A 27,784-nucleotide genomic window follows, 5' to 3' on the forward strand; every position below is an offset into this window, starting at 1 on the left:
TTCAGACTTTTGACTTCATACTCATATCATTTTATATGGCTGGGTGCCATCCCACCCATCTTACCTACTCAACTCATCTTTCTTTCAAGATTCAGCTCAGGTATTATCCTCTAAAATTATTTCCCTGACTTCTGAAACCCTTCATGTTAGCTTATGTGTCTTCCTCCTCTGTATTTTCATTACACTCCATGATTATCTTTATCCACATAGAAATTATCTGCTTAGCATCTGAATCTCACACTAGATTATGAGTTTCTTGAAACTCAGAACCATGTCTTACTCATCTCTGTATCCTTATGCCTACCACCAGATTCAATAAGTATTTGCTGCATTAGATTTAAATCAATGATAAAGTTCTAGGACAATACAAATAGTAATATAGGATCCTCTACTTTATGGAATTTACTACCCTTGTGAAACCCCAACATGTAAATAATTATGACATAATGTAAAATATTCACACTGCTAGAAACTACCAATGGCAAAGACTTTCTAGAAAATATCAGCTTATCATCATCTCCCAAGCTATAATTATGCAATTCTTAAGCACTGAAACAATAATTTATTTCTAAATTATTAGAGGTCTATAAATATTAAAAGTTTAATAGTAATATCCTCGAGTCATTAACAAATTACTTAATAAAACCAAGAAATGCTAAAATTCTTTACATTTTTTTCTCTCAATGGCTTTATCTTATTAAAATAATTTGTTTTCAGATAGTTGAGTTGGAAATGATCATAGACAAACCACATAACTCCAAAAATTAGTAACGCTAATTAATCAATTTTTATATAATTAATTAAAAAGAAAAAATATTAATCTCATGCTACATTAAAACAGCTCTAAAATTTCAAAGAAAAATATATAATATTCCTACCTTGAGCTGGATTTTTTTCTGTAGCTCTTCCATAGCTTCTTGTTGAGCAGCTGTGAGTGCTGCCAATCGTTCTTCCCTGTCTCTGTAAGAAGACAGTAAAAATTAGAAACTCAATGCTTACAGTAACAAATTTCATGAGGTTAAGAAAATACGATTAGGACACATAGGCATATGTATTTTAGAGCTTTTAAAATTATTTTTTCAGAGTGCCTACTAAGTCTTGGATATATTATTGCACATTAAACATTTGGGAAGCAATAGACATTGTTAGTTATACGAATATTAGGTTGATGAAAAAGTAATTGTGGCTTTGGACTGTCAATTTTAAATAATTATAACTAGGCTCAAACCCATCTTTATTAATCAAAATATGAACCATTAAAATCAACACATTTTTACCAATGAGAAACAAGTTTGTTTATTCCTGTAATACAAAAATCTGTGCTTTGGGATTCGATGAACTCCTGGAGAGCATTTTCTGCATTCTCTGTTTGTGAAAATGTTTACCCTGCAAAAAGTTGTTGAGATGTTTGAAGAAGTGGTAGTCAGTTGACGAGAGGTCAGGGGAATATGGTAGGTGAGGCAAAACTTTGTTACCCAACTCGTTCAACTTTTGAAACTTTGGTTGTGCGACTTGCAGTCAGGTATTGTCATGGATGGAGAAGAATTGGGCCCTTTCTGTTGACCAGTGCCAGCTGCAGGCATTGCAGTTTTCAGTCATTTCATCAATGTGCTGAGCATACTGCTCAGATGTAATGGTTTCACTGGGATCCAGAAAGCTGTAGTGGATCAGACCATCAACAAACCACCAAATAGTGACCATGACCTTTTTTGGTACAAGTTTGGCTTTGGGAAGTGCTCTGGAACTTCTTCTCGGTCCAACCACTGAGGGTCGTTGCCTATCATCGAATAAAATCCCTTTTCATTGCACGTCACAATTTGATCAAGAAATGGTTTGCTGCTGTTATGCAGAATAAGACAAGACAACACTTCAAAACAACATTTTTTTTTTTTGACTTTTGGTCACCTCACGAGGCACCCACTTATTGAGCATTTTCACTTTTCCAATTTGCTTCAAACACCAAATGACCATAGAATGGTTAATGCTGCATTCTTCAGCAACTTCTCATGTAGTTGTAAGAGTATCAGCTTCAACAATGGCTCTCAACTGGGCACTGTCAACCTCTGACAGCTGGCCACTACACTCCTCATCTTCAAGGCTCTCAGTCTCCATTGCAAAACTTCTTGAACCACCACTGCACTGTACATTTGTTAAGCAGTTTCTGGGACAAATGTGTTGATGTTGTAAGTGTCTCCACTGCTTTACAATCTATTTTGCACTTGAATAAAAAAATTGCTTGAATTTACTTTCTGTCTAACATCATTTCTATGGTCTAAAATAAATATAAAATAAACAGCAAGTAATAAGTCATTAGCAAAAAACATAAAGTGAGAAATGTACATTAAAATGATGTATAACATAACCACATTTAAGAACGTATTCCAATATCAAAGGGCAAAATTCAACAATGCAAAACTGCAATTACTTTTGCACCAACCTAATAGGCTTCTGGACCCAGGAATGGGTTTAAATACTAGCTCTGAAACTGTGAAAGTGAAAGTCGCTCAGTCGTGTCCGACTCTTTGTGAACCCAGGGACTGTACAGTCCATGATAGCTTAGTTCGTAAAGAATCCGCCTGCAATTCAGGAGACCACAGTTTGATTCCTGGGTCGGGAAGATCCACTGGAGAAGGGATCGGCCACCCACTCCAGTATTCTGGCCTGGAAAATTCCATGGGCTGTGTAGTCCACGGTGTCACAAAGAGTCAGACATGACAGCGACTTTCACTTTATTGGAACTGTAAGTTAATTATGGCATATTGAAAATATATATTTATCTCTTTTCCTGTATAAAAATCTACAAATTATGAAAGGGATATAAAAGGCTAATATTCCCAAAGACAAAGAGAACAGGAGAGGAAACTATCACAAACTGTGAGATGTAAAAAGAAGAAAGACCATGCTTAGGAAAAAAGCAGTCAAATGAATCTTTCCCTGAATGAAGCCTTATGCTGGATTTAGCAGACAAGAACTATAACAGCTATTATAAATATGTTATTAAGAATTAAAAGATAGTATGCCAACCTAAGAAAAAATATCATGACAATGATTCAACAGATGGAGAATCTCAATAGAGAAAGATTTTTTTAAAAACTTTACAACAAAAGAAACTAGGAATCCTTAAACAAATGGCTGATTCGAGGGGTGCAGCAGGGAAAATATAAGATGAATTTGAAGCATCTTTCAGTGCCAGGAAGTAAGGATATACTCAAAAACCAAAATGATGAAGTATATCTAAGGCAGATGGGGGTCAAATGAAAAAGTTCTCAATGTCCAAGGATGAACCAATTACATGCCATAATATTGGTGTATAAATGACATATTGATATAAAACAGGAATTTAATAAATAGGAGAACAAATATTCTGTACGGAAGAAGGGCACATAATTTATGTAGGAATTCTTCTCTCAAGGAGGTAGAGAATAACTCCCCATCTCTTCAGCTTAGCCAGTGCCTAGTGACTTGCTTCCAAGGATGATAGTATATTGGAAATTTAAATTAAAGTATACAGTGTAGAAATCTAACAAAACTACCTTAGCCAGGTGATCAAGACTAACAAAATCAGTGAAAACACATGGTGATATCATGAACTTTTGACATTTGAAAAATGGTAATTCACATTCACCACTGTGGTCTTCCTCTCCAAAACCATAACCTCAATATAACCATGAGAAAAACATCAGACAAATCCTAATTGAGGAAAAGGCTACAAAATACCTGACCACTATTCAGAACTGTCAAGGTCATCAAAACCATGGAAAGTCTGAGAAACTGCTACAATTCAGAAGAACCTGAAGAGAAATGACAATTAAATATCTGAAGAAATAGGGGCCAAATACTTTCAAAATTTGATGAAAACACTAATGTAACAGAGTAGGACAATCATGAAGAAAAACAATCTAGACAAATCATAATTAAACTGGTGAAAAACAAAGTAAAAAAGAAATAGAAAACAAAACAAAAAAACCCTCACCATATACAGCGGCAGAACAGTATGATTAATGGCCAAATGTTCATCAAAAACAACAAAGGTAAGAATATTCAAAGTACTGAAGGATTGAGCCAGTGCAACATGGCAAGAAAAAAGAAATTAAAGGCATCCATATTACAAAGCAAGAAGTAAAGCAAGGGCTATTTGCAGATGACATGAGCCGTTATGAAAATGTCCTAAAGAACAACAACAGCAAAAAAGAAAACACTAATAGGAAAACACTCATAGGAAAATTGGGCAAGATCATTTAAAAACTGTAAAATAAGATAAATAAAAAACTGAATTTTATTTCTATACAATAGCAAAAATACTACCAAAAATGAAATAAAATAATTCCATTTTCAATGACCTCAAAAAGAGTACTTAATAAATTTAAGAAATGAGCTAAATTTAAGAAATGAAATGAATTACAAGATCTATTTTCTAAAAACTACAAAATATTGTTGAGAGAAATTAAAGCAGATACAGAGACACATACCATATTCATGTATCATAATACACAATATTATAAAGGTGGCAATTCTCCCCACAACAATCTATAGATTCAAGGCAGTTGCTATAAAAAAGCTTGGAAGCATTTTATTTTTAAGAAAATGGTGAACATACCCTAAAAAATTACTTGGAAAGCAATTTTCAAAGAGGACAACAACACTGCAGTACTTACATTACTTGTTTGCAAAACTTGATATAAAGTTACAGTAGTTAAAACAGTGTGGTTCCAAAATAAGAAGAGACATCAAAAGAGAAGGACAGAGTCCAGAAATAAACTGTCACATCTATGATTAACTGATCGTGAACAGGTAGCAAGGCAGTTCAATGGTTAAAAGCTAGACTCTTCAACAAATGGTGCGATGACGAATGAGTGCCATAGGCAAATGAATAAATTTAGATTTTTCTTTTCATACTATATCTAAAAGTTACCTTAAAAGGATATAAAACCTAAATGTGTATCAAACTGAAAACCGTAACATTTTGAACAATATCTTATGACACGGGATATTAAAAAATTTCATAAACAAGATCAAAAAGCGCAAATCAATTTGGCCAATTAAATGCTTTGTCTTTGGTCTTTGAATCTTTTTTTTAATTAATTAATTTAATTGGGGGATAATTTCTTTACAATATTGTGGTGGTTTTTGTCATACATTGACATGAATCACCCACGGGTGCACGTGTCTCCCCATCCTGAACTCCCCTCCCACCCACCACCCACCCCATCCCTCTCGGTTGTCCCAGAGCACCAGCTTTGAGTGTCCTGGTCTTTGAATCTTAAACAAGAGATTTTAAAAAGTAGGAATGGATAAGTGTCATTTATTATAATAAGAAAGACAACATACTACTGGATTACTTCCATCAGAGGACCACTGCTGTCACCACTGCTGTCACCACTCCTGTGACCTAGCCTTTGATGTCTGACCAAGTCCAAACCTGGTCCTCTAATTTCCTGTCACTTTTCCTCCCAATACTTAAGTTAGCTAGTATCAAATTCTGTTTCTTACAACTGAAAATATCTTGAAACCTCAAGTTTCCCATCCAACAGAATGTTCAAAAGGTTTCCATTTTAAGTAGGGTGTCTTAATTCCTGGAAATCAAAATTCAGTAAAACATTTCTGTATATGTGACTATTTCTAAAAAACATACTTGATAATAAATAGCTTAAAAATTTGATCTGAATATGCACTCACTACAAAATGTTCATCAGGACCAAACATCGAGATGGCAAATTAAGTACCTAGCTCTTTCCCGGGCTGCATCTTCGCGGGCTTTTTCCTTTTCTTGCCTCTGTTGTTCAATTCGGGCTTCTTGTTCTTTCCTCTTCATTAACAATTCTTCTACACGGGCCTGCCGTTCTGCTTCTAGAGCTCTCTTACGTTCCTAGTATCAGAAATGTTTTAAAAGATGTTAGAATTATGTGTAAGATGAAGATGATCAAAGGTGACATAGCTTGGACATAGACTTATATATTCAAGACAAATACCTGACTTATCATTATGTTTCTCAGAATTTAAACAAAAATCAAGTATCAATAATATCTGGCTTTTACATGTCATTCATTAGTGCTACAAATTTATAAGAATAAATGCTATTTTAAGCACTGAAACATGTTTATTACCATATGTAAAATAGATGTCCAGTGCAAGTTCAATGCATGAAGCAGGGCACTCAAAGTCAGTGCTGAGACAACCCAGAGGGATGGGGTGGGGATGGAGGTGGGGGGTTCAGGATGGGGGGACACATGTGCACCCATGGCTGATTCATGTCAGTGTACGGAAAAAACCCATCACAATATTGTAATTATTCTTCAATTAAAATAAATTAATAAAAAAATGAAGAATAAATGTTATTTTAGTACATATTATGTTATTTATATTCTGTGAGAATCTGATAAATATTTTATGTTTGCTGCTGCTGCTAAGTCGCTTCAGTCGTGTCCAACTCTGTGCGACCCCATAGACAGCAGCCCACCAGGCTCCTCTGTCCATGGGATTCTCCAGGCAAGAACACTGGAGTGGGCTGCCATTTCCTCCTCCAATGCATGAAAGTGAAAAGTCAAAGTGAAGTCACTCAGTCGTGTCTGACTCCTAGCGACCCCATGGACTGCAGCCCACCAGGCTTCTCCATCCATGGGATTTTCCAGGCAAGAGTACTGGAGTGGGGTGCCATTAATCACTTCTAAACCATTGTGTTTAGATGGTTGTAGAAATAACAGAATATGATGAAGAAAGCATAATTAACAGAATTTATTTCTGAACTAAGCTTTCTTCTTAACTGAAGAAAAGCTTGTAGCCGGGCTTCCCAGGTGGCTCAGTGATAAAGAATCTGCCTGCCAAGGTAGCAGCCACAGGTTTAATCTCTGGGTGGGGACGATCCCCTGGAGGAGGAAATGACAACCCACTCTAGTATTCTTGCGGGGATAATCCCATAGACAGAAAAGCCTGATGGGTTACAGTCCATGGGGTTATAAAGAGTCAGACATGACTGAGCAATTGTACACACACACACACACACACACACACACACACACACACACACAGTTTGTGGCCAGGAGAAAGGCATTATAGTATAGCATAGTGGATAAGAGAGTAGATACTGCATTAGAGTCTCTTTGTTCCCTGATTCCATTATTTACTGTCGGGTGACTCTAGTCTAGTTACATAATATATGTGAATTAGTTTTCTAGAAGACAAAAAATAACAATAGTACTTTTAAGGATACTGTACAGAACGTATGAGATAATGCATGAAAAGCACTTGCCACAGGGGTTGGCATATACTAAATTCTCAGTAATTATTTATAATAATCATTATTAAGGTAGAAGGTACTTCATTAAAACACTGTGATATACTTCCTGTATATATCTCACCATATTACTAGATATACCAATGTATTTCTTTCAATTCATCCCCATTCTCTAGGTAGCTTATACAACATCTCCCTGGCCACAACTCTTTATGATAAACAGAACACACTGATCTAGGCTCTAGTAACTACTACTTAGATAACTTTGAGCAAGTCATTTTACCTTAAAGAGACACACCATTTGTTGTGAGATTTAAATTATTATATAGGTAAGTACCTAACAAAGTGTTTAGTATGGCATAAAGTGTTCAGTAAATGACTGCAGATAAAGCAGTTTCTGTCTCAAGAACACTGAGGAGAGAAGTAAATATTTCTAATAATTAACTTAACTCACAATGGTAACTTTATCTCTACAAGAAGTTGTATGTATGCAGGGGAAAAAAACCTTTTTAAAGTAGTACCACCAAAGGGTACCTAATTCTTTTCTTTCTTTCCCTTTTCTTTTTGGAGAGGGGACAGGGAGCTAAAGGAAATGTACTGATTTCAGAAGAGTATATCTGACAGACTGCAGACTTGTAAAGGTATCCAAATAGTTTTTAAATAGTCATTGCTTTCTGAAATATTATTCATGGATTAATGTTACAGCTACCTCTTGCTACTAAGTATAATATGTAGCAACTTGTTTAGCTATTATTATCTGAAAAACTGAAGAGTAAAAACAAAGTTTTCTCTTAACCTCAAATTTACTTGAAGTATTTTTTTTAAAAATCTGCAGTATATCTGAAAACACAACTGCCACACTAAAATGTAAAAAGATAAAGCTTAAGTATAATTAAACCAGAACTTTTCATTTCGCATTTTAAAAAACAATCTTATGGAATATAGTTTTAAAAATTAAAGTTGGTCTTATAAATTAAATATACTAATATTATATAAAACAGTTACTTTATGTATATGCAATGTAAGTTGTATGCTTAAATACTAATACAATGTCAACTTGTTGAATGTTTTTATGGATATAAGAAATACTCCAATGTTGTACTAACAAATAATTGAATTTCAAAAAAAATCCAATCCTCTAATTTCTGTTTTTAATAACTAGAAAAGAAAATTGGTACTTGTGAGTATAACTAGTAAATTCAGCTAGTATTTTCCTTTCTAAAATACAAGTTTCCTAAAGACAGGAAACTCTGCACTCCATAAAAGCATCTTGTATACAGCAGGAGTTTGATAAATACCTATTAAACAAATGAAGCATAAGTTTTAAAGTAGTATTCATCATAAATCTGTAAGCTTACAAATATAAAGTATAAACCTACAGCAACTGAACTGGAAAGGCATCTACCTCTCAAGCCTTCTGAAACCTCTCAGAGTCCCACGTACTTTGTTTCACAGTCAAGGATATGTTTACGGTGGCCAAAGAATGGATTTTGTAACCCTGCCCTGTATGCCTGCAAATCAAAAGATTATGGCAAGAGGACAAGGCAGACTATCTAAGGAAACTGGGCTTAAAACTAATCTGTCAATAGTTTATACAACAAAAATGGCAAATTAAGAATATACAATGGTAGCATTAACTTAGTATTTCACTTGCCAAAAAACCAAGAATCACAACTGCTTTTAACAATTAATTTTGGAAGTTTTTCAAGAGTACAATTAAAGCAGATGGGGGCCTCTCTAAATTCTTCACTGAGTTAGTATCTTACTATTACTGTATTTTTATGTTCGGCTTTAGTGCCTAGCACATCTAGTAATGACTATACATTTATAATTTTTTTAATTTTATATATGTATATAAAACCAATAAATTTTCTACTATCAGTATACAGATTAAATTTATGTATATAGGTTTTAAAATTTCCATTGAACATTAAATCCACAAGAAATTTCAACATTTTAGAAAAGAAAATTCTGAGTAATCAAAAAATGTGTTAATGACTACAAAAAAATCCCAAAAGACCTGCTTTCCTTTAAGCCTTAATAAGTGTTCCAAATTATGAAATAAGAGTAATTTTTAAACAGAAAATAACTGCTGTATTTTCAAATCTGCAAAACAAATGTAGAAAAAGTAACCACAGAAGTCTATTAAAAAAATATACAATATTACTCATATATTTTCCCCCAAAATCCAGCTAAGAAGTCACCTCTTTCAGAGAACTTTCCCTGACATTCCCCTCTCAGCAACAGAGCTAATTATTCCCTATTCTGTGATACTGCTATAGCCTATACAGGTTTCTATTACATTTTCACACTGTGTTCTATTATTTACCATTAAGGCAAAGATCATTATTTATTTATTTCTGAATTACTAATGCATAATAGTTATTCAAAAGTAACACGCAATCTTCAAAACGATTATCTGTATAAAATGGTCCCACTGCAGAAAGAAAAACAGCAATAAAGCTGAAGAGATGGCACAGATTAAAAATTCAAATATCCTATTTCATTTATTCATCTAACAATATTAATTAATGGACAACTTTAACTTTTAAATGATAATAATGAAACTCTGTACTGTCCCTTTGATAGGAAAAGCTAAATTTTCTCTAATAGTAACATTCTGTATTTTTAAACGTAAGTTAGCTTGGCACTCAAGATTAAAATAAGACCCTGAACTCAAATCGAACAGAGATTGGGTGAATATGGGACTGCTTGCTAGTACACAACAATAGCATGAAGCAACCAATAACCTTGAAAGCTGTATTGATATTTTAATCTTCTAAAATTACCAGTGAGATAAAGAAGCATAAAATATCAATAACATCCCTAATTTTTAACATAACAAGAAACCTCTTCATGATCAAGTCTATGACTCTACAGGCTGTACTCGCTCGTATCTCCTTCTGCATGGAATGCCTATTTCCACCGTTTGCAACTATCTCATTACTCAAATCTTGCTTAAGGCATCATCTCCTCCAGAAAGCTTTTTCTTGACTTTCTCATGTCTCAATTTGAGTAATGTGTTCTCCTTTGTGCTTCCAAAACGCTTTTACTGTTACACTTATCCTAATGGGTTAAGATTTATTTACATATACGTCTCTGCATTGTGATCAAAGACGTATCTTTTTCATGTCCTTAAGCAAAGCTAATGGCAACCCACTCCGGTATTCTTGCCTGGAAAATTCATACACGGAGGAGCCTGGCGGGCTACAGTCCACTGAGTTGCAAAGAGTTGAACACGACTAAGTGACTAAGACACACACAAGCAAAGCTCAGCATATAACAGCAATAATACATGATCACTGAATGAATAAACAAATAAATAGTGGTTATAATAGATAAAGTATGTGTCTGTGTTCATACCTGATCTTGAGGAAGATCTAAAATAGTCAAAAAACATCACTCATGTTTATGTGTTAACCTTTCTTCCCATTCTGAAAATGGTAGCTGACTTACGGTATGCTACAGAGGTTTAAGTACCTGATGATACTGCCCAATATACGACAGGTGCTCCCCGTTAAAAGCATAAAAATTGCCCAGTTCCTTAAGGCTATATACACAGGTTCAAACACAATCCATTTTTAATAGATGAAAGGAACATATTCTTTCCCAACCTAATTAGAAAAGAACAGATAATAATCTGTCCAGAGCAATTTAGCCCTTCATCTGGTTGAGACTAGAGATTCAAATTGACAAAGACACTGATAACGTTATCTGAAGAAGTACACAGTGCCTTTGCTATCAGACTTCCTGATTCGAAACCATGCTGGACTAAACCATACACCCTTGGGAACAGAGTGTAGGACTGACTTCTTTTTCTATTCCCAGGGTCTAGGAAATGGACAGTGCTCACAAATGCCTGCTGAATAAAATTCTACCTGAACAGCTTCATCACGTGCTTGCTTTTCTTCCTGTCTTCTCTGACGCTCTTCCTGTAACTCATTAAGCCTCTGCTCATATTCCTTCAATTTTGATAAAACATCATGGCGTTTGTTCTGGGCTTCAAGGGTATTTATAAAGGCAATTTCGTTTACCTTCAACAACAACAACAACAAAAAAAAACCACAGAAAGTAAGTTTCAAATTAGGCTCATTCTAAGGCACATCAGACACTGATTCTTAACACATCATGTTAAGAAATTTAACAGTCTTTATTTAATAATATAAACCAGTTGTATAAGGCACAGAACAAAAAATGAATTGACTTCCAGTCTTTTATTTCAATATTTATTCCCCAAATGGATAATAATCCAGTGTATATAACAAATCCATAGGCCGTAGTAAGAAGTGAAATAGAGTAAATAAAGGCCTGCCATTGAAATTTTTTATTGAAGTACAATTCATTTACAATGTTGTTAGCTTCTGGTATACAGCAAAGTGATTCAGTTATACATACATATGTGTATTAATTCCCTGTGTTATACAATAAGACCTTGTTATTCATCCATTCTATATATAATAGTTTGCATCTACTATAGGGCTAGTAGTTATTATGGGGCTAATAGTTAGCCCCAAATCCCCAATCCAGTCCTCCGCTGGGCCCTCTCCCCTTGGCAACCACAGGTCTATTCTCCATGTCTGCGAGTCTATTTCTGTTCTGGAGATAGGTTCCTTTGTGTCATTTTAGATTCCACATACAAGTGATATCATACGGCATTTGTCTTTCTCTGACTTACTTCACTCTATATGACAGTCTCTAGATCCAACCACATTTCCACAAATGACCCAATTTCATTCCATTTTGTAGCTGAGTAATATTCCATTGAATATATGTACCACATCTTCTTTATCCATTCATCAGTACATGGAAATTAAGGTTACTTCCATGCCCTGGCTCTTGTAAATAGTGCTGCAATAAGCATCGGGGTGCGTGTATCTTTTTGAATTATGGTTTTCTCAGGGTATATGTCCAGTAGTGGTATTGCTGAGTCATATGGCAGTTCTACCTTTAGGTTTTTAAGGAACCTCCATACTGTTCTCCATCATGGCTGTATCAATTTATATTCCCACCAACAGTTCAAATTGGTTCCTTTTTCTTCACCCCCTCTCCAGCATTATTTGAAGCATTTTTGATGATGGTCATTCTGATCCATGTGAAGTGATACATCACTGTAGTTTTGATCTGCATTTCTCTAATAATTAGTGATGCTGAACATCATTTCATGTCCTTTTTGGCCATTTGTATGTCTTCTTTGGTGAAATGTCTATTTAAGTCTTATGCCCATTTTTTGAGTGGGTTGTTTGTTTTTCTTTTTTTTTGGTATTGAACGGCATGAGCTGTTTGTATATTTTGGAGATTAATTCCTTGTCAATTGCTTTGTTTGCAAATATTTTCTCCCATTCTGAGAGTTGACTTTTCATCTTGTTTATGCTTTCCTCTGCAGTGTATAAGTTTTTAAGTTTAATTAGGTCCTTTTGTTTATTTTTGTTTTTATTTTCATTACTCAAGGAGGTGGGTCAAAAAGATGAGTGTTCTTCCTGTTTTCCTCTAAAAGTTTCATAGTGTCCAGTCTTACATTTAGGTCTTTATTCCATTTTGACTTTGTTTTGTGCATAGTGTTAGGGAGTATTCTAATTTCATTCTTTTACATGCAGCTGTTCAGTTTCCCAGCACTACTTATTAAAGAGACTGTCTTTTCTCTATTGTATATTCTTGCCTCTGCCATAGATTAGGTGACTAAGTGTGTGGGTTTATCTGGTCTTTCTACCCTGTTCCATTAATCTACATTTCTGGTTTTGTGCCAGTACCATACTGTCTTAGTTACTGTACAAATCAATTTTCTTCAACATACACCAAATAAGTTATAATTAGGTACAAAGTACTGAACTACATATATTTCATCCTCAACTTTACATATATTGATTTTTAACAGTCAAGTTTTGCTAGAGAGTACAGTTTTTATGAATAAAATACAGCTAATGATAGTACTTTGGCCACCTCATACGAAGAGTTGACTCATTGGAAAAGACTCTGATGCTGGGAGGGATTGGGGGCAGGAGGAGAAGGAGACAACAGAGAATAAGATGGCTGGATGGCATCACTGACTGGATGGATGTGAGTCTGAGTGAACTCCGGGAGACGGTGATGGACAGGGAGGCCTGGTGTGCTGCGATTCATGGGGTTGCAAAGAGTCGGACACCACTGAGCGACTGAACTGAACTGAACGGAATGATAGTAAAGTAATGCTCAAAATTCTCCAAGACAGGCTTCAGCAATACGTGAACTGTGAACTTCCAGATGTTCAAGATGGTTTTAGAAAAGGTAGAGGAACCAGAGATCAAATTGCCAACATCTGCTGGATCACTGAAAAAGCAAGAGAGTTCCAGAAAAACATCTATTTCTGTTTTATTGACTATGCCAAAGCCTTTGACTGTGTGAATCACAATAAACTGGAAAATTCTGAAAGAGATGGGAATACCAGACCACCTGACCTGCCTCTTGAGAAACCTATATGCAGGTCAGGAAGCAACAGTTAGAACTGGACATGGAACAATGGACTGGTTCCAAATAGGAAAAGGAGGACGTCAAGGCTGTGTATTGTCACCCTGCTTATTTAACTTCTATGCAGAGTACATCATGAGAAATACTGGGCTGGAAGAAGCACAAGCTGGAATCAAGATTGCCGGGAGAAATATCAATAACCTCAGGTATGCAGATGACACCACCCTTATGGCAGAAAGTGAAGAGGAACTAAAAAACCTCTTGATGAAAGTAAAAGAGGAGAGTGAAAAAGTTGGCTTAAAGCTCAACATTCAGAAAACGAAGATCATGGCATCTGGTCCCATCACTTTATGGGAAATAATGGGGAAAAAGTGGAAACAGTATCAGACTTTATTTTTCTGGGCTTCAAAATCACTGCAGATGGCGACTGCAGCCATGAAATTAAAAGATGGTTACTCCTTGGAAGGAAAGTTATGACCAACCTAGATAGCATATTCAAAAGCAGAGACATTACTTTACTTTACCAACAAAGGTCCATGTAGTCAAGGCTATGGTTTTTCCAGTGGTCATGTATGGATGTGAGAGTTGGACTGTGAAGAAAGCTGAGTGCCGAAGAATTGATGCTTCTGAACTGTGGTGTTGGAGAAGACTCTTGAGAGTCCCTTGGACTGCAAGGAGATCCAACCAGTCCATTCTGAAGGAGATCAGCCCTGGGATTTCTTTGGAAGGAATGATGCTAAAGCTGAAACTCCAGTACTTTGGCCACCTGATGCGAAGAGCTGACTCATTGGAAACAACTCTGATGCTGGGAGGGATTGGGGGCAGGAGGAGAAGGGGACGACAGAGGATGAGATGGCTGGATGGCATCACTGACTCGATGGACGTGAGTTTGGGTGAACTCCGGGAGTTGGTGATGGACAGGGAGGCCTGGTGTGCTGCGATTCATGGGGTTGCAAAGAGTCGGACATGACTGAGCAACTTAAGTGAACTGAACTGAATGATAAAAAACTGGAAAACGTCAGTTGGGATCAAATTCCTCATTCTTGAAAGCCAGAAGGATGGCATGCTATTGTGAAAAAGGCAGAGTGAAATGGAATTAAACACTGGAGCTGCTCTCTCTGACAGAAGTACAGACTCCAGGAATCCATGCTAAATGAAATAAAACCTATCAATAGATATGTTTCAAACTAAAGTAAGTGTCAAACTCACATGTGAATGAAGTTCTAAAACAGATTTCCCAATCTCCATGCCATATTGCCAATTTCATAAGTAAATTAACAACATAATCATTTCTCAAACTAGACTGAAAGTATAAGACGAACAGGTATGCTCAAGGAAAATTAATAATACTGTATCAAGGGTCACATGTTAAGCATAATCAAGATGAAAGAAAAATAAATGGGACCTTAATGCTCAAAAAAAATACATAAAATAAAATTCAGAGGGGAGAATGTGCAAAAATAGAATAAAAAAATCCAATCTGTAATGCTGGTCAAATGGTCGAAAGTTTTAGTTACACAAGTTGAATATGTTTGGCCATATAACATACAGCACAGTGATAACAGTTAACAATATTATAAAATATACTTGGAATTTGCTTAGAAAATAGATCTGAAATCTTAACACACACACACATACAGTAACTAACAAGTAATAGATGTTTTAATTAGCAGATTGTAGTGATTATATCAAAATATATATGTTTATCAAAATATCAAGTTGTATACCTTAATATATATAATTTTGATAGTCAATGATATCTCAATAAAACCATAAGTAAGTAAATAAATAAGACATTTCCTGAAAATTACTGGAATAAAACATAACCAAAGAAAAAGCATAAAATTTCTTAGGCATATTCTGTAATGTAAGAGAAGTCAACATGCACTTGGATTTAAAGCTGCAAAAAAAATGATAAAATGACATAATGATAAAATAAAGGAAGACAAGAAAGTTAAGGAAACTTAGGAAAAGGTAACATGATCATTGAATTAACTCAGTTAATTAAGCATGAAAACAGAACAGAGATGGCAAAATATCAAATCATTAATGGAGGAAAGGCTTGTTACAATCACAGTACTGTGAACTTTAAAAATATAAATTTATGTATAAGTAATAACTTTTGAACATGGAGAACAAGTTAAGATGACCTAATATAAAAATAATATCTATATTAAGAAAGTCAAAAGAAAATATTCCAATATATTGGGTTGGCCAAAAGGTTCATTCAGTTTTTTCATAAGATGGCTCAACTAGAGCTTAGTTGTCTTTGACTTCATTTGAAACAATTTTGTTAGATTATATTGATGAATTTTTACAGAGCCATTTTAATGTGGAAGATGGAAGGAAAAAGCAACATATTCTGCATATTATTATTTCAAGAAAGGTAAAAAGGCAACTGAACCACAAAAAATGATTTGTGCAGTGTATGGAGAAAGTGATGTGACTAAACAAACATGAAGAAGCAGCCACTCTGATATATGTGGAACCAAACTTCCTGACCCAAAGAATCACGTGGCAGGCTTACTACAAACAATAAAGCTCCTCAGAGGTCACTCTAGCATTACTGAAAAAAACCTGCAAAGCCTGGAAATCTCTCTTCTTAACAACTCAGATGACTGTTATGATCAGGCAAGACTGGGAAATACCGACATGTGAAAAAAACCAAAGGCTGGAGGAGGTTTTGTTTCATAGATTAAAATGTCTGGGGATGAAAATAACTGATAATGTTCCACACAAACTGTTAAGATATTTATGTAATTACATTAAGAACAATTCATTCATAAAACATTTAAATGAATGAGAGAACAAGAAAAAACCAGATCGTCTATTTTTATCTTCTTTGTATATGCAATACATTTCAAAATAGGATTTCAGAGATTATCGAAGAGAAAGCAATGAAAATTAAGAGAATCAACAGGGCATATTGGTAGTAGGGTTTTAAAGAAGTACTTCATATTAGCACAAATTTTAGTATACACTCATCTTAGTTAACTGGGATTATTAAGAATTTTTTAAACTACAAATGGCAGCTGATATCTTTATGTAAACCCAACCCGCAGTTGATCATTTATCTTGATGGAAACTACTTAAAACTATAGCTTGGGTTATTTTGTTTACAGGAGTCACTTTGGTTTGCTGCATGCTAAGTCACTTCAGTCATGTCTGACTCTTTGAGACTCTGGACTGTAGCCCACCAGGCTCCTCTGTCCATAGGATTCTCCAGGCAAGAATACTAGAATGAGTTGCCATGCCCTCCTTTGGGGGATCTTCCTGACCTCTGGCTTAATGAGATTATAATGAAAATAAATATATTAAGCAATTAGACAAATCAAAATTCATACAAGTCATATGAAAAAAGACCACAAAATGAGAATACTAAACCAATAAGAAGAACAGTGGTAAAAGCACAGGCCTTAGAACCACAAACACCAGGATTTTAATTCTGGCTGTGACCATCAACAATCTGCTTTCAGATTGCTCCTCTAAAATATAAAAACAATACATAGCTCAGAACATCCACTTCCAGCTATAATGCAGTAAAAGGGTCCAGATGTACCTTTCTACCTTAAACAACTAAAAAATTAGACTAAAATATATAAATTAATAATGTAATACACCAAATAGCAAAAGAACAAAGGAGAAATCCACATTATTCTTGCAACAGATGCAGAAAAAGTGCTTGACAAAATACAGTATCCTTCATGATGAAAGCACTCAACAAACTAGGAAAATCAAAACTCCTCATAAATACTGATCCAACAATTCTTAAAATTTTAGCAAACCAAGCTCTCCGAAATATAAAAATGTTTTTATATCATGATCATGTGAGGTTTGTCCTAGAACTACACACTTTGGTATTTGAAAATCAAATACTGAAATTCACCATTTAAAAATCTTATAAAAACATAACATTATCTCAATAAATGCAGAAAAAGCAAGTAACCAAATTCAAACTTCATGGTAAAAAAATTTAGTAACTAGGAATAGAAAGGAAGTTCCTCAATCTAATAAAGAACGTCTATGAAAGATTCACAGCTAATATTATACTTAATGGTGAAAGACTGAATGCTTTCTTCCTAAAACTGGGAACATGGCAATGATGTTAGCTGTCATCACAACTAGTCAATATTGTCCTAAAATAGCAAAAATATTTTAGAAGAAAATACAACTTAAGGATTTATACTTCCTGATTGCATGAGGTTATAAAGGTAGAGTAATAAAGTGTTATCGGTCTAAAAACAGGCATAAAGATAAATGTAACAGAACAGAAAATCATAAACAAACCCACACATATATGGCCAACTGCTATTCAACAAGTATCCAAGGCAATTCATCATATAAAAGATGGCCTCTTTGACAATAATAATGGAACATTAGATATCCATATAAAAAAATGAACCTCAACTTTACTTCACACCATATACAAAATTTAATTCAAAATTTATGTCATCATAAAATTTAAAACGTCTAGAGAAAACTTAAGGGAAAATCCTAGTGATCTTAAATTTACATAATGATTTTTTTAAAAGGGCATAAAAAACACAAAGTATAGAAAAAAAGTCAATATATTGGACCTTTCCAATTTTTAAAGCTTCAAAAGACACTTTTAAGAAAATAAAAATGCATTCCATAGACTAAGAAAAAACATTTGCAAAACATAGATGTTAATACCTAAAATATACAAAATCTTTTAAGAAATTCTGATATTTGCTACAACATGGATGAACATGGAGCTTACTATACTAAAGTGGAATAAGCCAGAGGGAGAAAGAAAAATACTGTATTGTACCAGTTATATTTGGAATATAAAAGAAAAAGTCAAACTTATCAAACGATTTTTCTTTCTGTAGCTGATTTCCAGTTTGCTAACCACTGTGGTTAGCAAAACTACTTGATATAATTTCCATCCTCTTATATTTGCTATGACTTGTTTATGGTCTAGTATGTGATCTATCCTGGAGAACATTTCATGTGCACTTGAAGAGAATGTGTATTCTGCTGTTTTTGAATATGATGTCCTGTATATATCTATTAAGTCCAACTAGTCTACAGGATCAAAAAGTATCATTTTTTTACTGAATTTCTATATAGATATGGAAGAAACTGAAAGGCTCATCAACAGATGAATGAATAAAGAAGATGTGCGGGGTGTGCATGTGTATAATGGAATATTACTCAACCATAAAAGGAATGAAATGCTGCCATTTACAGTAACATGGATGAACCTAAAGAATATTATGTTCAGTGAAGTAAGTCAGACAAGGAAAGACAAATACTATATGATATCACTTCTATGAGGTATCTAAAAAATAATACAAATGAATATATATGCAAAACAGAAACAGATATAGAAAACAAACTAGTGGTAACCAAAGAGAAGGGGGAGGGAAAGAGGCAAATCGGGGGTACAGAATTAATACAAATTACTATGTATAAAATAGATAAGCAAAAATTATATATTGCTATTATAGGGAATCACAGTCATTATCATGCAATGACTAACAATGGAGTAATATCTGTAAAAACACTAATCACTATATTGCATACATGAAACTAATATAATATTCTAAATCAACTATACTTCAATTTGAATGTAGAGTTCCAGAGAATAGCAAAGAGAGATAAGAAAGCCTTTCTCAGTGATCAATGCAAAGAAATAGAGGAAAACAACAGAATGGGAAAGACTAGAGATCTCTCTAAGAAAATTAAACATACCAAGGGAACATGTCATGCAAAGATGGGCTCAATATGGACCTAACAGAAGCAGAAGATATTAAGAAGAGGTGGCAAGAATACAAGAAGAACTGTACAAAAAAGATCTTCATGACCAAGATAATCACGATGGTGTGATCACTCACCTAGAGCCAGACATCCTGGAATGTGAAGTCAAGTGGGCCTTAGGAAGCATCACTACGAACAAAGCTAGTGGAGGTGATGGAATTCCAGTCAAGTTATTTCAAATCCTAAAAGATGATGCTGTGAAAGTGCTGCACTCAATATGCCAGCACATTTGGAAAACTCAGCAGTGGCCACAGGACTGAAAAAGGTCAGTTTTCATTCCAATCCCAAAGAAAGGCAATGCCAAAGAATGCCCAAACCACTGAACAATTGCACTCATCTCACACGCTAGTAAAGTAATGCTCAAAATTCTCCAAGCCAGGCTTCAATATGTGAACCGTGAACTTCCAGATGTTCAAGCCGGTTTTAGAAAAGGCAGAGGAACCAGAGATCAAATTGCTAACATCTGCTGGATCACTGAAAAAGCAAGAGAGTTCCAGAAAAACATCTATTTCTGCTTTATTGACTATGCCAAAGCCTTTGACTGTGTGGATCACAATAAACTGGAAAATTCTGAAAGAGATGGGAATACCAGACCACCTGACCTGCCTCTTGAGAAATCTGTATGCAGGTCAGGAAGCAACAGTTAGAACTGCACATGGAACAACAGACTGGTTCCAAATAGGAAAAGGAGGACGTCAAGGCTGTATATTGTCACCCTGCTTATTTAACTTCTATGCAGAGTACATCACGAGAAATGCTGGGCTGGAAGAAGCACAAGCTGGAATCAAGATAGCAGGGAAAAATATCAATAACCTCAGGTATGCAGATGACACCACCCTTATGGCAAAAAGTGAAGAACTAAAGAGCCTCTTGATGAACGTGAAAGAGGAGAGTGAAAAAGTTGGCTTAAAGCTCAACATTCAGAAAACGAAGATCGTGGCATCCGGTCCCATCACTTCATGGCAATAGATGGGGAAACAGTGGATGACTTTATTTTTTTCTGCTTCAAAATCACTTCAGATGGTGATTGTAGCAATGAAATTAAAAGACACTTACTCCTTGGAAGGAAAGTTATGCCCAACCTAGACAGCATATTAAAAAGCAGAACATTACTTTGTCAACAAAGGTCCGTCTAGTCAAAGCTATGGTTTTTCCAGTAGTCATGTATGGATGTGAAAGTTGGACTGTGAAGAAAGCTGAGTGCCGAAGAATTGATGCTTTTGAACTGTGGTATTGGAGAAGACTCTTCAGAGTTCCTTGGATTGCAAGGAGATCCAACCAGTCCATCCTAAAGGAGATCAGTCCTGGGTGTTCACTGGAAGGACTGATGTTGAAGCTGAAACTCCAATACTTTGGCCACCTGATGCCAAGAGCTGACTCATTTGAAAAGATCCTGATGTGGCAAAAGATTGAGGACAGGAGAAGGGGACGACAGAGGATGAGATGGTTGGATGGCATCACCAACTCAGTGGACATGAGTTTGGGTACACTCTGGGAGCTGGTGATGGACAGGGAGGCCTGGTGTGCTGTGGTTTACGTGGTCGCAAAGAGTCAGACACAACAGAGTGCCTGAACTGAACTGAACTGATACTTCAATTAAAAAAAAAAAACAAAAACTCAAAGAAAGAGAGAGTAGCAAAGTATTTGCCAGGGGCCAGAAGGAGACAGACAGAAATAGGAAGAGACTGGTAAAAGGACACAAACTTTCAGTTATACAGTGAATAAGACCTGAGCATCTAATGTATAGTAGGCTAACTATAGTTGATAACACTGTATTGTATAATTAAAATATGATATGGGAAAACTTAAATGTTCACACACACAAAAGATAAATATGTGAGGTGATGAATATGTTAATTAACTCAATCAGGGGAATCCTCTCACAATGTATATGGATATCAAATCATCACGTAAGTATCTATTTCATTTGTTAAGTATACCTCAAAAAAGCTAAAAACACACCTGTTTGAATAACAATAAAACAATCTAACTTTCAAAAATCAACAGATACCTGAATAAACACTGCACCAAATAAGAGCTTCAGATAGAAAAAATACACACATAAAAGATGTTCAAAAAGCAAATTAAAACCATATGAGAACTATATATACAGACTAATATGAAATGGTTATAATTATAATGTGTAACCATGTCAAGTATTGGTGAGAATGTGGCTAACTAGAACACTCATGTACTACTGGTAAAAGTATATAAACTGTTTCTTTAAAAGTTAAACTTCTCATAGGATTCCGCCAATCCACTCTTGGGTATTCACCAGAGAAAATAAAAGCACACATCTGCACAAAGGCTTGTACATGAATTTACACAGCAGCTGTATCTATAATAGCCAAAAACTGTAATGAAAACAAATGTCCATCAACAAGTGACTGGATTAACAAACTATGGTATTTCTACACAATGATACACTTCTCAGCAATGCAACGGAAATGATATATACAACAACATGGATAAAATTCAAACTAACTATGCTGAGTGAAAGATGCCAGAAGAAAGAGTACCTACTCTATGATTCCATTCACATAAAATTCTGGAAAATGCTAACATCCATAGTGACAAAAAGCAGATCAGCAATTGCACGGTAAAAGAGTTGGATGAAGGAATGAATTACAAAGAGGTATGAAGAAACTTTTGAGAGTGATGGAACTGTTTATTATTTTCATTGTACTTATGGTTTCAGGAATACATATGCCAAAACTCATCAAACTGATGCTTCACATATGTGTTATTTATTATCTATAAATTATACTTCAATAAAGCGAAACAAATAATATATATCTCATAGGATTATTTTAAGAATAAAATATTGTACAGAAAAAATTTCAAATAAGCCTGTAAAAATGTTGTTATTCTGGTACCGAATAAACACTTGATAAATACTAACTTCTCATGTAACAATTGAAAGTACTTGAGTAACTAATTCAATGTTCAAAACACCTAAGACATACCTTAGCTTCTTCTTCTTGTGCTTTCTTAACAATTGCTTGTAATTGCACCTCTCGTTTGAATTCAGCATGAAGTAATTTCTCTTCCATCATCCTACGTCGTTGGTCTAATAACCCTTCCTTCCACTTTCGGACTTCTTTCTCCTATATGCAATGAATTATCACATCATTAATTTCAGCATACATAGTCATTTGACAAGAAGTGCAAACAGGTAAACAGCTTAGGAATTACAAAGTGAAAAACCAGGAAAGATCTAAAGATCATGACTAATTATTAAGAACACAGACTATAAAGCCTGACAGTTCATAATCTACCAGTCACTTGCTAGATATGTAAACTGGGCAACTTTTTTAGCCGACATCTCAGTTTCCTCATCTATAAACAGAACAGTAGTAGTATCTAACTCATAGGTTTTAAAGACTGAGTCAGTCAATATATGTAAAACTTTTAAATAGTACATTAGAAATTGCTCAAGAGAAATAGTTGCTGTTATTATTATATTGCACTATGAGCACACTTAAAAATAGTATTTCTTATCCTTATAAATGTTGTCTCTATAACTCAAAGTCAAGACAAATGATTACCCTAGAAATTGATAAATGGTGAGATGTTTGAAAAGTCACAATTATCTGCATAAGAACATTCCCTGAAGGAACACGCAGAGTTTTACTTATGGAAGAATAAAGATAATTATGATAGCTGCATTTAATTCCTTAAAACAATATCAAATAGGAGAAGTAAAAGACTTGTCCTGTGCTTCAACATATTAGAACTAGTACCAAAAAGAATAAAGAAAATCAATGCTGACTTAACACGAATGGGAAGAAAACTAACATTTAAGTTGAATTTTAGCTACATAATAATGGGTTTAACCACCTTAAAAAGTATGATGCAGAAAGAACACTGAAATAGGAGGTAAAAACAGGTCCTTAAAGCCCCAGCTCTGCAAATGATTGGTTCTATGACACTGCAGACAGCCCTCAGTCTCTCCTAGATTCAGTTTTTACACCTATGATATGAAATGGGGCTCAGAATCTGTTCAACTCTGTGTGCCTCACAAAAGTACTGTTGTGATCATATGAGACCATATATGGAAGAACAGTAATGAAACAATAACCACTGTACAAATGGAAGGTGAGATTTATCATTTGAATTAATTGAAGTGATACTGACATTGATGGGAAAATTAAGAACTTCTAATGTCTTATACAATTTCAAGAATTTATTATTGTGTTTGCATGAATTATCTGGAAATTATATTAGTGAGAAAAAAAACTATATAATTTTGTTTGTATTAAAAACACAATAAGAAGGTAAAGTATAATTGTGTTAGAACAGTTTTCTGAAGCTTAAAATGAAAAAATATATTAACTCTTGTAGAACCCCGTTATAAGGAGACTGTTTTTCATACTTGATTTATCCAAACTAAATGATTAAAATAAAAATAATTAAATTCTTGAGATTCAGGTAAAGAGAAAAATTATAGATTTTCTTCCTATCCCACCAACTTTTCTACTGCATTAAGGAGAATCTTATGTCACCTCATTTTTACCATCAAACTATTTGATCTAATTATCTCTCCCAATTTTAAAACACACAAAAGGAGTGAAAATACTTTTAACCTATGCGTATTAGTTCTCCTTTCTAGGACCAAAAGGTAAACAAAAGAGTTTACCTATACTACAGGGGAGGGCTTCCCTCATAGCTCAGTCGGTAAAGAATCTGCCTGCAATGCAGGAGATCTGGGTTCTATTCCTGGGTTGGGAAGATCCCCTGGAGAAAGAAATAGCAACCCACTCCAGTATTCTTGCCTGGAGAATCTCACGGACAGAGGAGCCTGGCAGGCTACAGTCCACGGGGTTGCAAGAGTCGGGCATGACTGAGTGACTATCATACTACAGGGGGCGCATGCTTTTGCTGTGCTGTGCCAAGAATTCGTAGTACACAGACTCCAAGATGGCTCCAAATGATCCCAGTCACCTGGTATTCAGACCTTTGCATATTTCCCTCCCACATTCTATCAGGACTGTGACCAATGTGTTGTTGTTCAGTCACTAAATCATGTTCGACTCTGCAACCCCACGGCCTGTAGCATGCCAGGCTCCTCTGTCCTCCACTATCTCCCAGAGTTTGCTCAAATTCATGCCTACTAAGTTGGTGACACTATTTAACCATCTCATCCTCTGCTGCCCTCTTCTTTTGTTTTCAATCTTTCCCAACATCAGGGTCTTTTCCAGTAAGTTGGCTCTTTGCATCAGGTAGCCAAAGTACTGGAGCTTCAGCTTTAGAATCAGTCCTTCCAATGAATATTCAGGACTGACTTCCTTTAGGATGGACTGGCTGGATCTCCTTGCTGTCCAAGGGACTCTCAACAGCCTTCTCCAGCACCACAATTTCAAAGCATCGATTCTTGGTGCTCAGCCTTCCTTATGGTCCAAATCTCACATCCATATACAACCACTGGAAAAAACCGTAGCTTTGACTATATGGACCTCTGTCAGCAAAGTGATGTCTCTGCTTTTTAATACACTGCCAAGGTTTGTCGTAACTTTCCTTCCAAGGAGCAATATAATTCAGCAAAAGTGATAGTACGTCACTTCTAAGATTAGGTTATTATAAAAAGACAATGCAGCTTCCATTCTGGCAGCTCACTTATTCATTCTCTCTTTTTCTCTCTCAGGTTATTCTGTGGCAATGGTAGCAGCCATGTCATGAGAACACTGGGCTGTGGAAAGACTCACATGGCAAGAAATGGGGGTCCACAACCAACCACTAAAGAGGACTCCAGGCCTGCCAACAGCCACATGAGGGATCTGAAAGTGGATCTTTCAGCTCCGAATGACTGCTGCCCGAGCCAACACACTGACTGCAACCTCACGAGAGACTGAACAAACAAACAAAAGATCACAACATAAGCCACTTCCAGTTTCCATGCCCAAGAAAGTGTGAGCTAATAAATGTGTGTTGTTTTAAACTGCTGAGTCTTGAGGTCCTTTGTTACACAGCACACATAACTAACACAGTACTCACATCTGCCATGTATAATTAACAATAAGAATGACATATATATATATGGAACAACAGTCACCCAAGTACCATGCTACAGTTTTACATATTTGTTACATTCATCAACACAGCTGGTTAACAGTTTTAAATGCCATTTTATGGATAAAGAAATTAAAAGGCAATATTGTTAAGTAATTTGCCAAGGGCACCCACCACATGCTATCATGTGGTTAAAATCAAGATTTCACCAGACTGGCTATCTCCAGAGTCCATGTTCCTTCCACTACATCACGCTGACCAAAATTTACACTGCTCTGAATACTCCAACATTGCAGGCAGATTCTCTGCCGTCTGAGACACAAGGGAAACCCCATGAATCTACCTAGTGCCCTGCTTATTCAAATTTCACCATCTCAGGCTCAAAACTGTCCTACCAATTCATCGAACACTTTGCACAAGACTGACTAAGGAAACCCCCAGTGAAAATGGCAAAAGACAAAGTGTAGCTTTAATAATCCATGCAAACTGCAGAACATCAATTTACTAGCTTTTTTAGGAATGACAAATTCTTATTTCTTTTTTTAGAAAGGTACAGGTAATTTTCAGTGGATAGAAATGCTTTTATTTTCTAGTGAATTTATTTTTACTGTTCTTTTAGCTTCTTTGAAACCAGAAAAAGTCAATATGAAAATAAGCCCAACAATTTAAGGCAATCATGGTTCTCTAAAAATTAAAAACTCACCCTTTCTAACAATTTCTGAAGCTTTAATGTTTTCTGTTCACGTAACTTTTCCCTTAGCTGCTGTGCTTTCATTTGTTTTTCTTCATGTTTCTTCTTAGATTCTGCAATTGTTCTATTAATACAAACAAATGGACAAGAGACACAAATGTTTACATGATAAAGCCAAAAATATCTTTAGTCTTCAAAGTTCTTAAAATAAATATAAACAACACACAAAACTAATTTGGCCTAACATTTCAGGAAAACATTGTCACTTCTCAAAAGATCTGAAACTGTCCTGAATAATGACCTTAAAATAGTATCAGTATGTAACGACTCCATTTAATAATTAAGAATGGCTAGCTCCCTTCCTGTGAAACACTTCAAATTAATTTTCAAAGGCCAGACCTTTTACGAGATGGTGAGGAAAGTTTTTCATGCATGTGAATTCCATGTCCTGGAGGCCTAGCAGGTTCTTCCTCTACAATATCCCCCCAGGATGTATTTTGGCGCCAAGATTCACGAGCTATTTCAGAAAAAAGAAAACCACTGTTACTGTTTAACCATGTAAATCTATAAAACCAACTTTTGAGAACCGACTTTTAAAAGGCATCCTACTCTAATACATTATTCATTTTACACAAAAACCACACGTATTAACATAATCTACCTTGTACTGCTCTACCTATACATACAACACACACACACATGCACACATAAATTACCTTCATAATCTGCAAGGACATCATTCCAGTTCATACCACAGAAAGATACACTGCCACTGCCCATGCTGGCCTAAAATGTAATAAGAAACACTGAAAAATAGTTGAACCAATTATAAACTAATAAAATGAACTATATTCGAAAATTTCCTACCTATTGCTCATATATTTCATTTAGCAAACAGTCCAACACCAACATTAACAGCAGAAATGAATGAAGTAATTTCAAAAGCAAAGTATTGGCCTTAAACTATTACTACATAAAACTCTGAAATATTCAGAGTATACATCAGAAAAGCTCAAAAGTACTTGTTGGGCATTAAAATTTAATAGAAAAATATTTGAAAGATTCATGGTTACTTTCATTCTTTAAGAAATCCCTATCATCAACATATATATATCATGAGCGCTTAGTGACAGCAAGGCAATGTATCATTTGCTTTTTATCAGTAGAATAGAAAAAGATATTAGATTCTTCTCCAATCTTTACACTTATAATCTGAGAAATGTTATGTTTTACTTACTCTGAGATTCAATTTCTTCATTTGTAAAATGAGAAACCAACTTCCAGCTTGTCAATTGCATCATACATAAAAAACACTTGGTAAAGTGCTTTAAAAAAGACTTCCTATTGTTTATTGTATGTCTCAATCACCCAGAGAATAAAAATGCTAAAAGCTCACAGAAAAATCACTGTCGTTGTCAGTTTCAAGGTTGATATCGTTGTTTTCTTCAGCTTCAATTTCTCTAGTTAACTGTTCCTCTTCAGCAATAGCACTGGCAATGGCTTCCTCATTGGCCTTTTCTAGACGATCTGCTAGCTCTTCTTTTTTAGCAAGAACTTCTGCCATAGACTATAAAGTTAAAAACAAACAATAAGAAAAATCATCAGTAGACTGGAAAGTCAAGTAATTA

General features: G+C 35.1%; 1 protein-coding gene across 4 annotated transcripts in view; it reads right to left on the reverse strand.

Annotated features, from left to right (window-relative positions):
* The window catches only part of SCAPER (S-phase cyclin A associated protein in the ER), a 423,604-nt gene that overhangs the window by 273,473 nt on the left and 122,347 nt on the right, over positions 1-27,784 (reverse strand). For all 4 annotated transcript variants that reach the window (XM_010817116.3, XM_010817115.3, XM_059879316.1 and 1 more), the window contains exons 11-18: positions 27,553-27,723; positions 26,873-26,942; positions 26,556-26,673; positions 26,169-26,280; positions 22,423-22,563; positions 11,110-11,265; positions 5,724-5,866; positions 879-960 (exon numbers count right to left, since the gene is read on the reverse strand). In XM_010817116.3, coding sequence (XP_010815418.2) covers positions 879-960; positions 5,724-5,866; positions 11,110-11,265; positions 22,423-22,563; positions 26,169-26,280; positions 26,556-26,673; positions 26,873-26,942; positions 27,553-27,723 — 993 coding nt within the window. The remainder of the gene's footprint in view (positions 1-878; positions 961-5,723; positions 5,867-11,109; positions 11,266-22,422; positions 22,564-26,168; positions 26,281-26,555; positions 26,674-26,872; positions 26,943-27,552; positions 27,724-27,784) is intronic.

This window comes from Bos taurus, chromosome 21, assembly GCF_002263795.3.
Source record: "Bos taurus isolate L1 Dominette 01449 registration number 42190680 breed Hereford chromosome 21, ARS-UCD2.0, whole genome shotgun sequence".
Classification (NCBI taxonomy): domain Eukaryota; kingdom Metazoa; phylum Chordata; class Mammalia; order Artiodactyla; family Bovidae; genus Bos; species Bos taurus.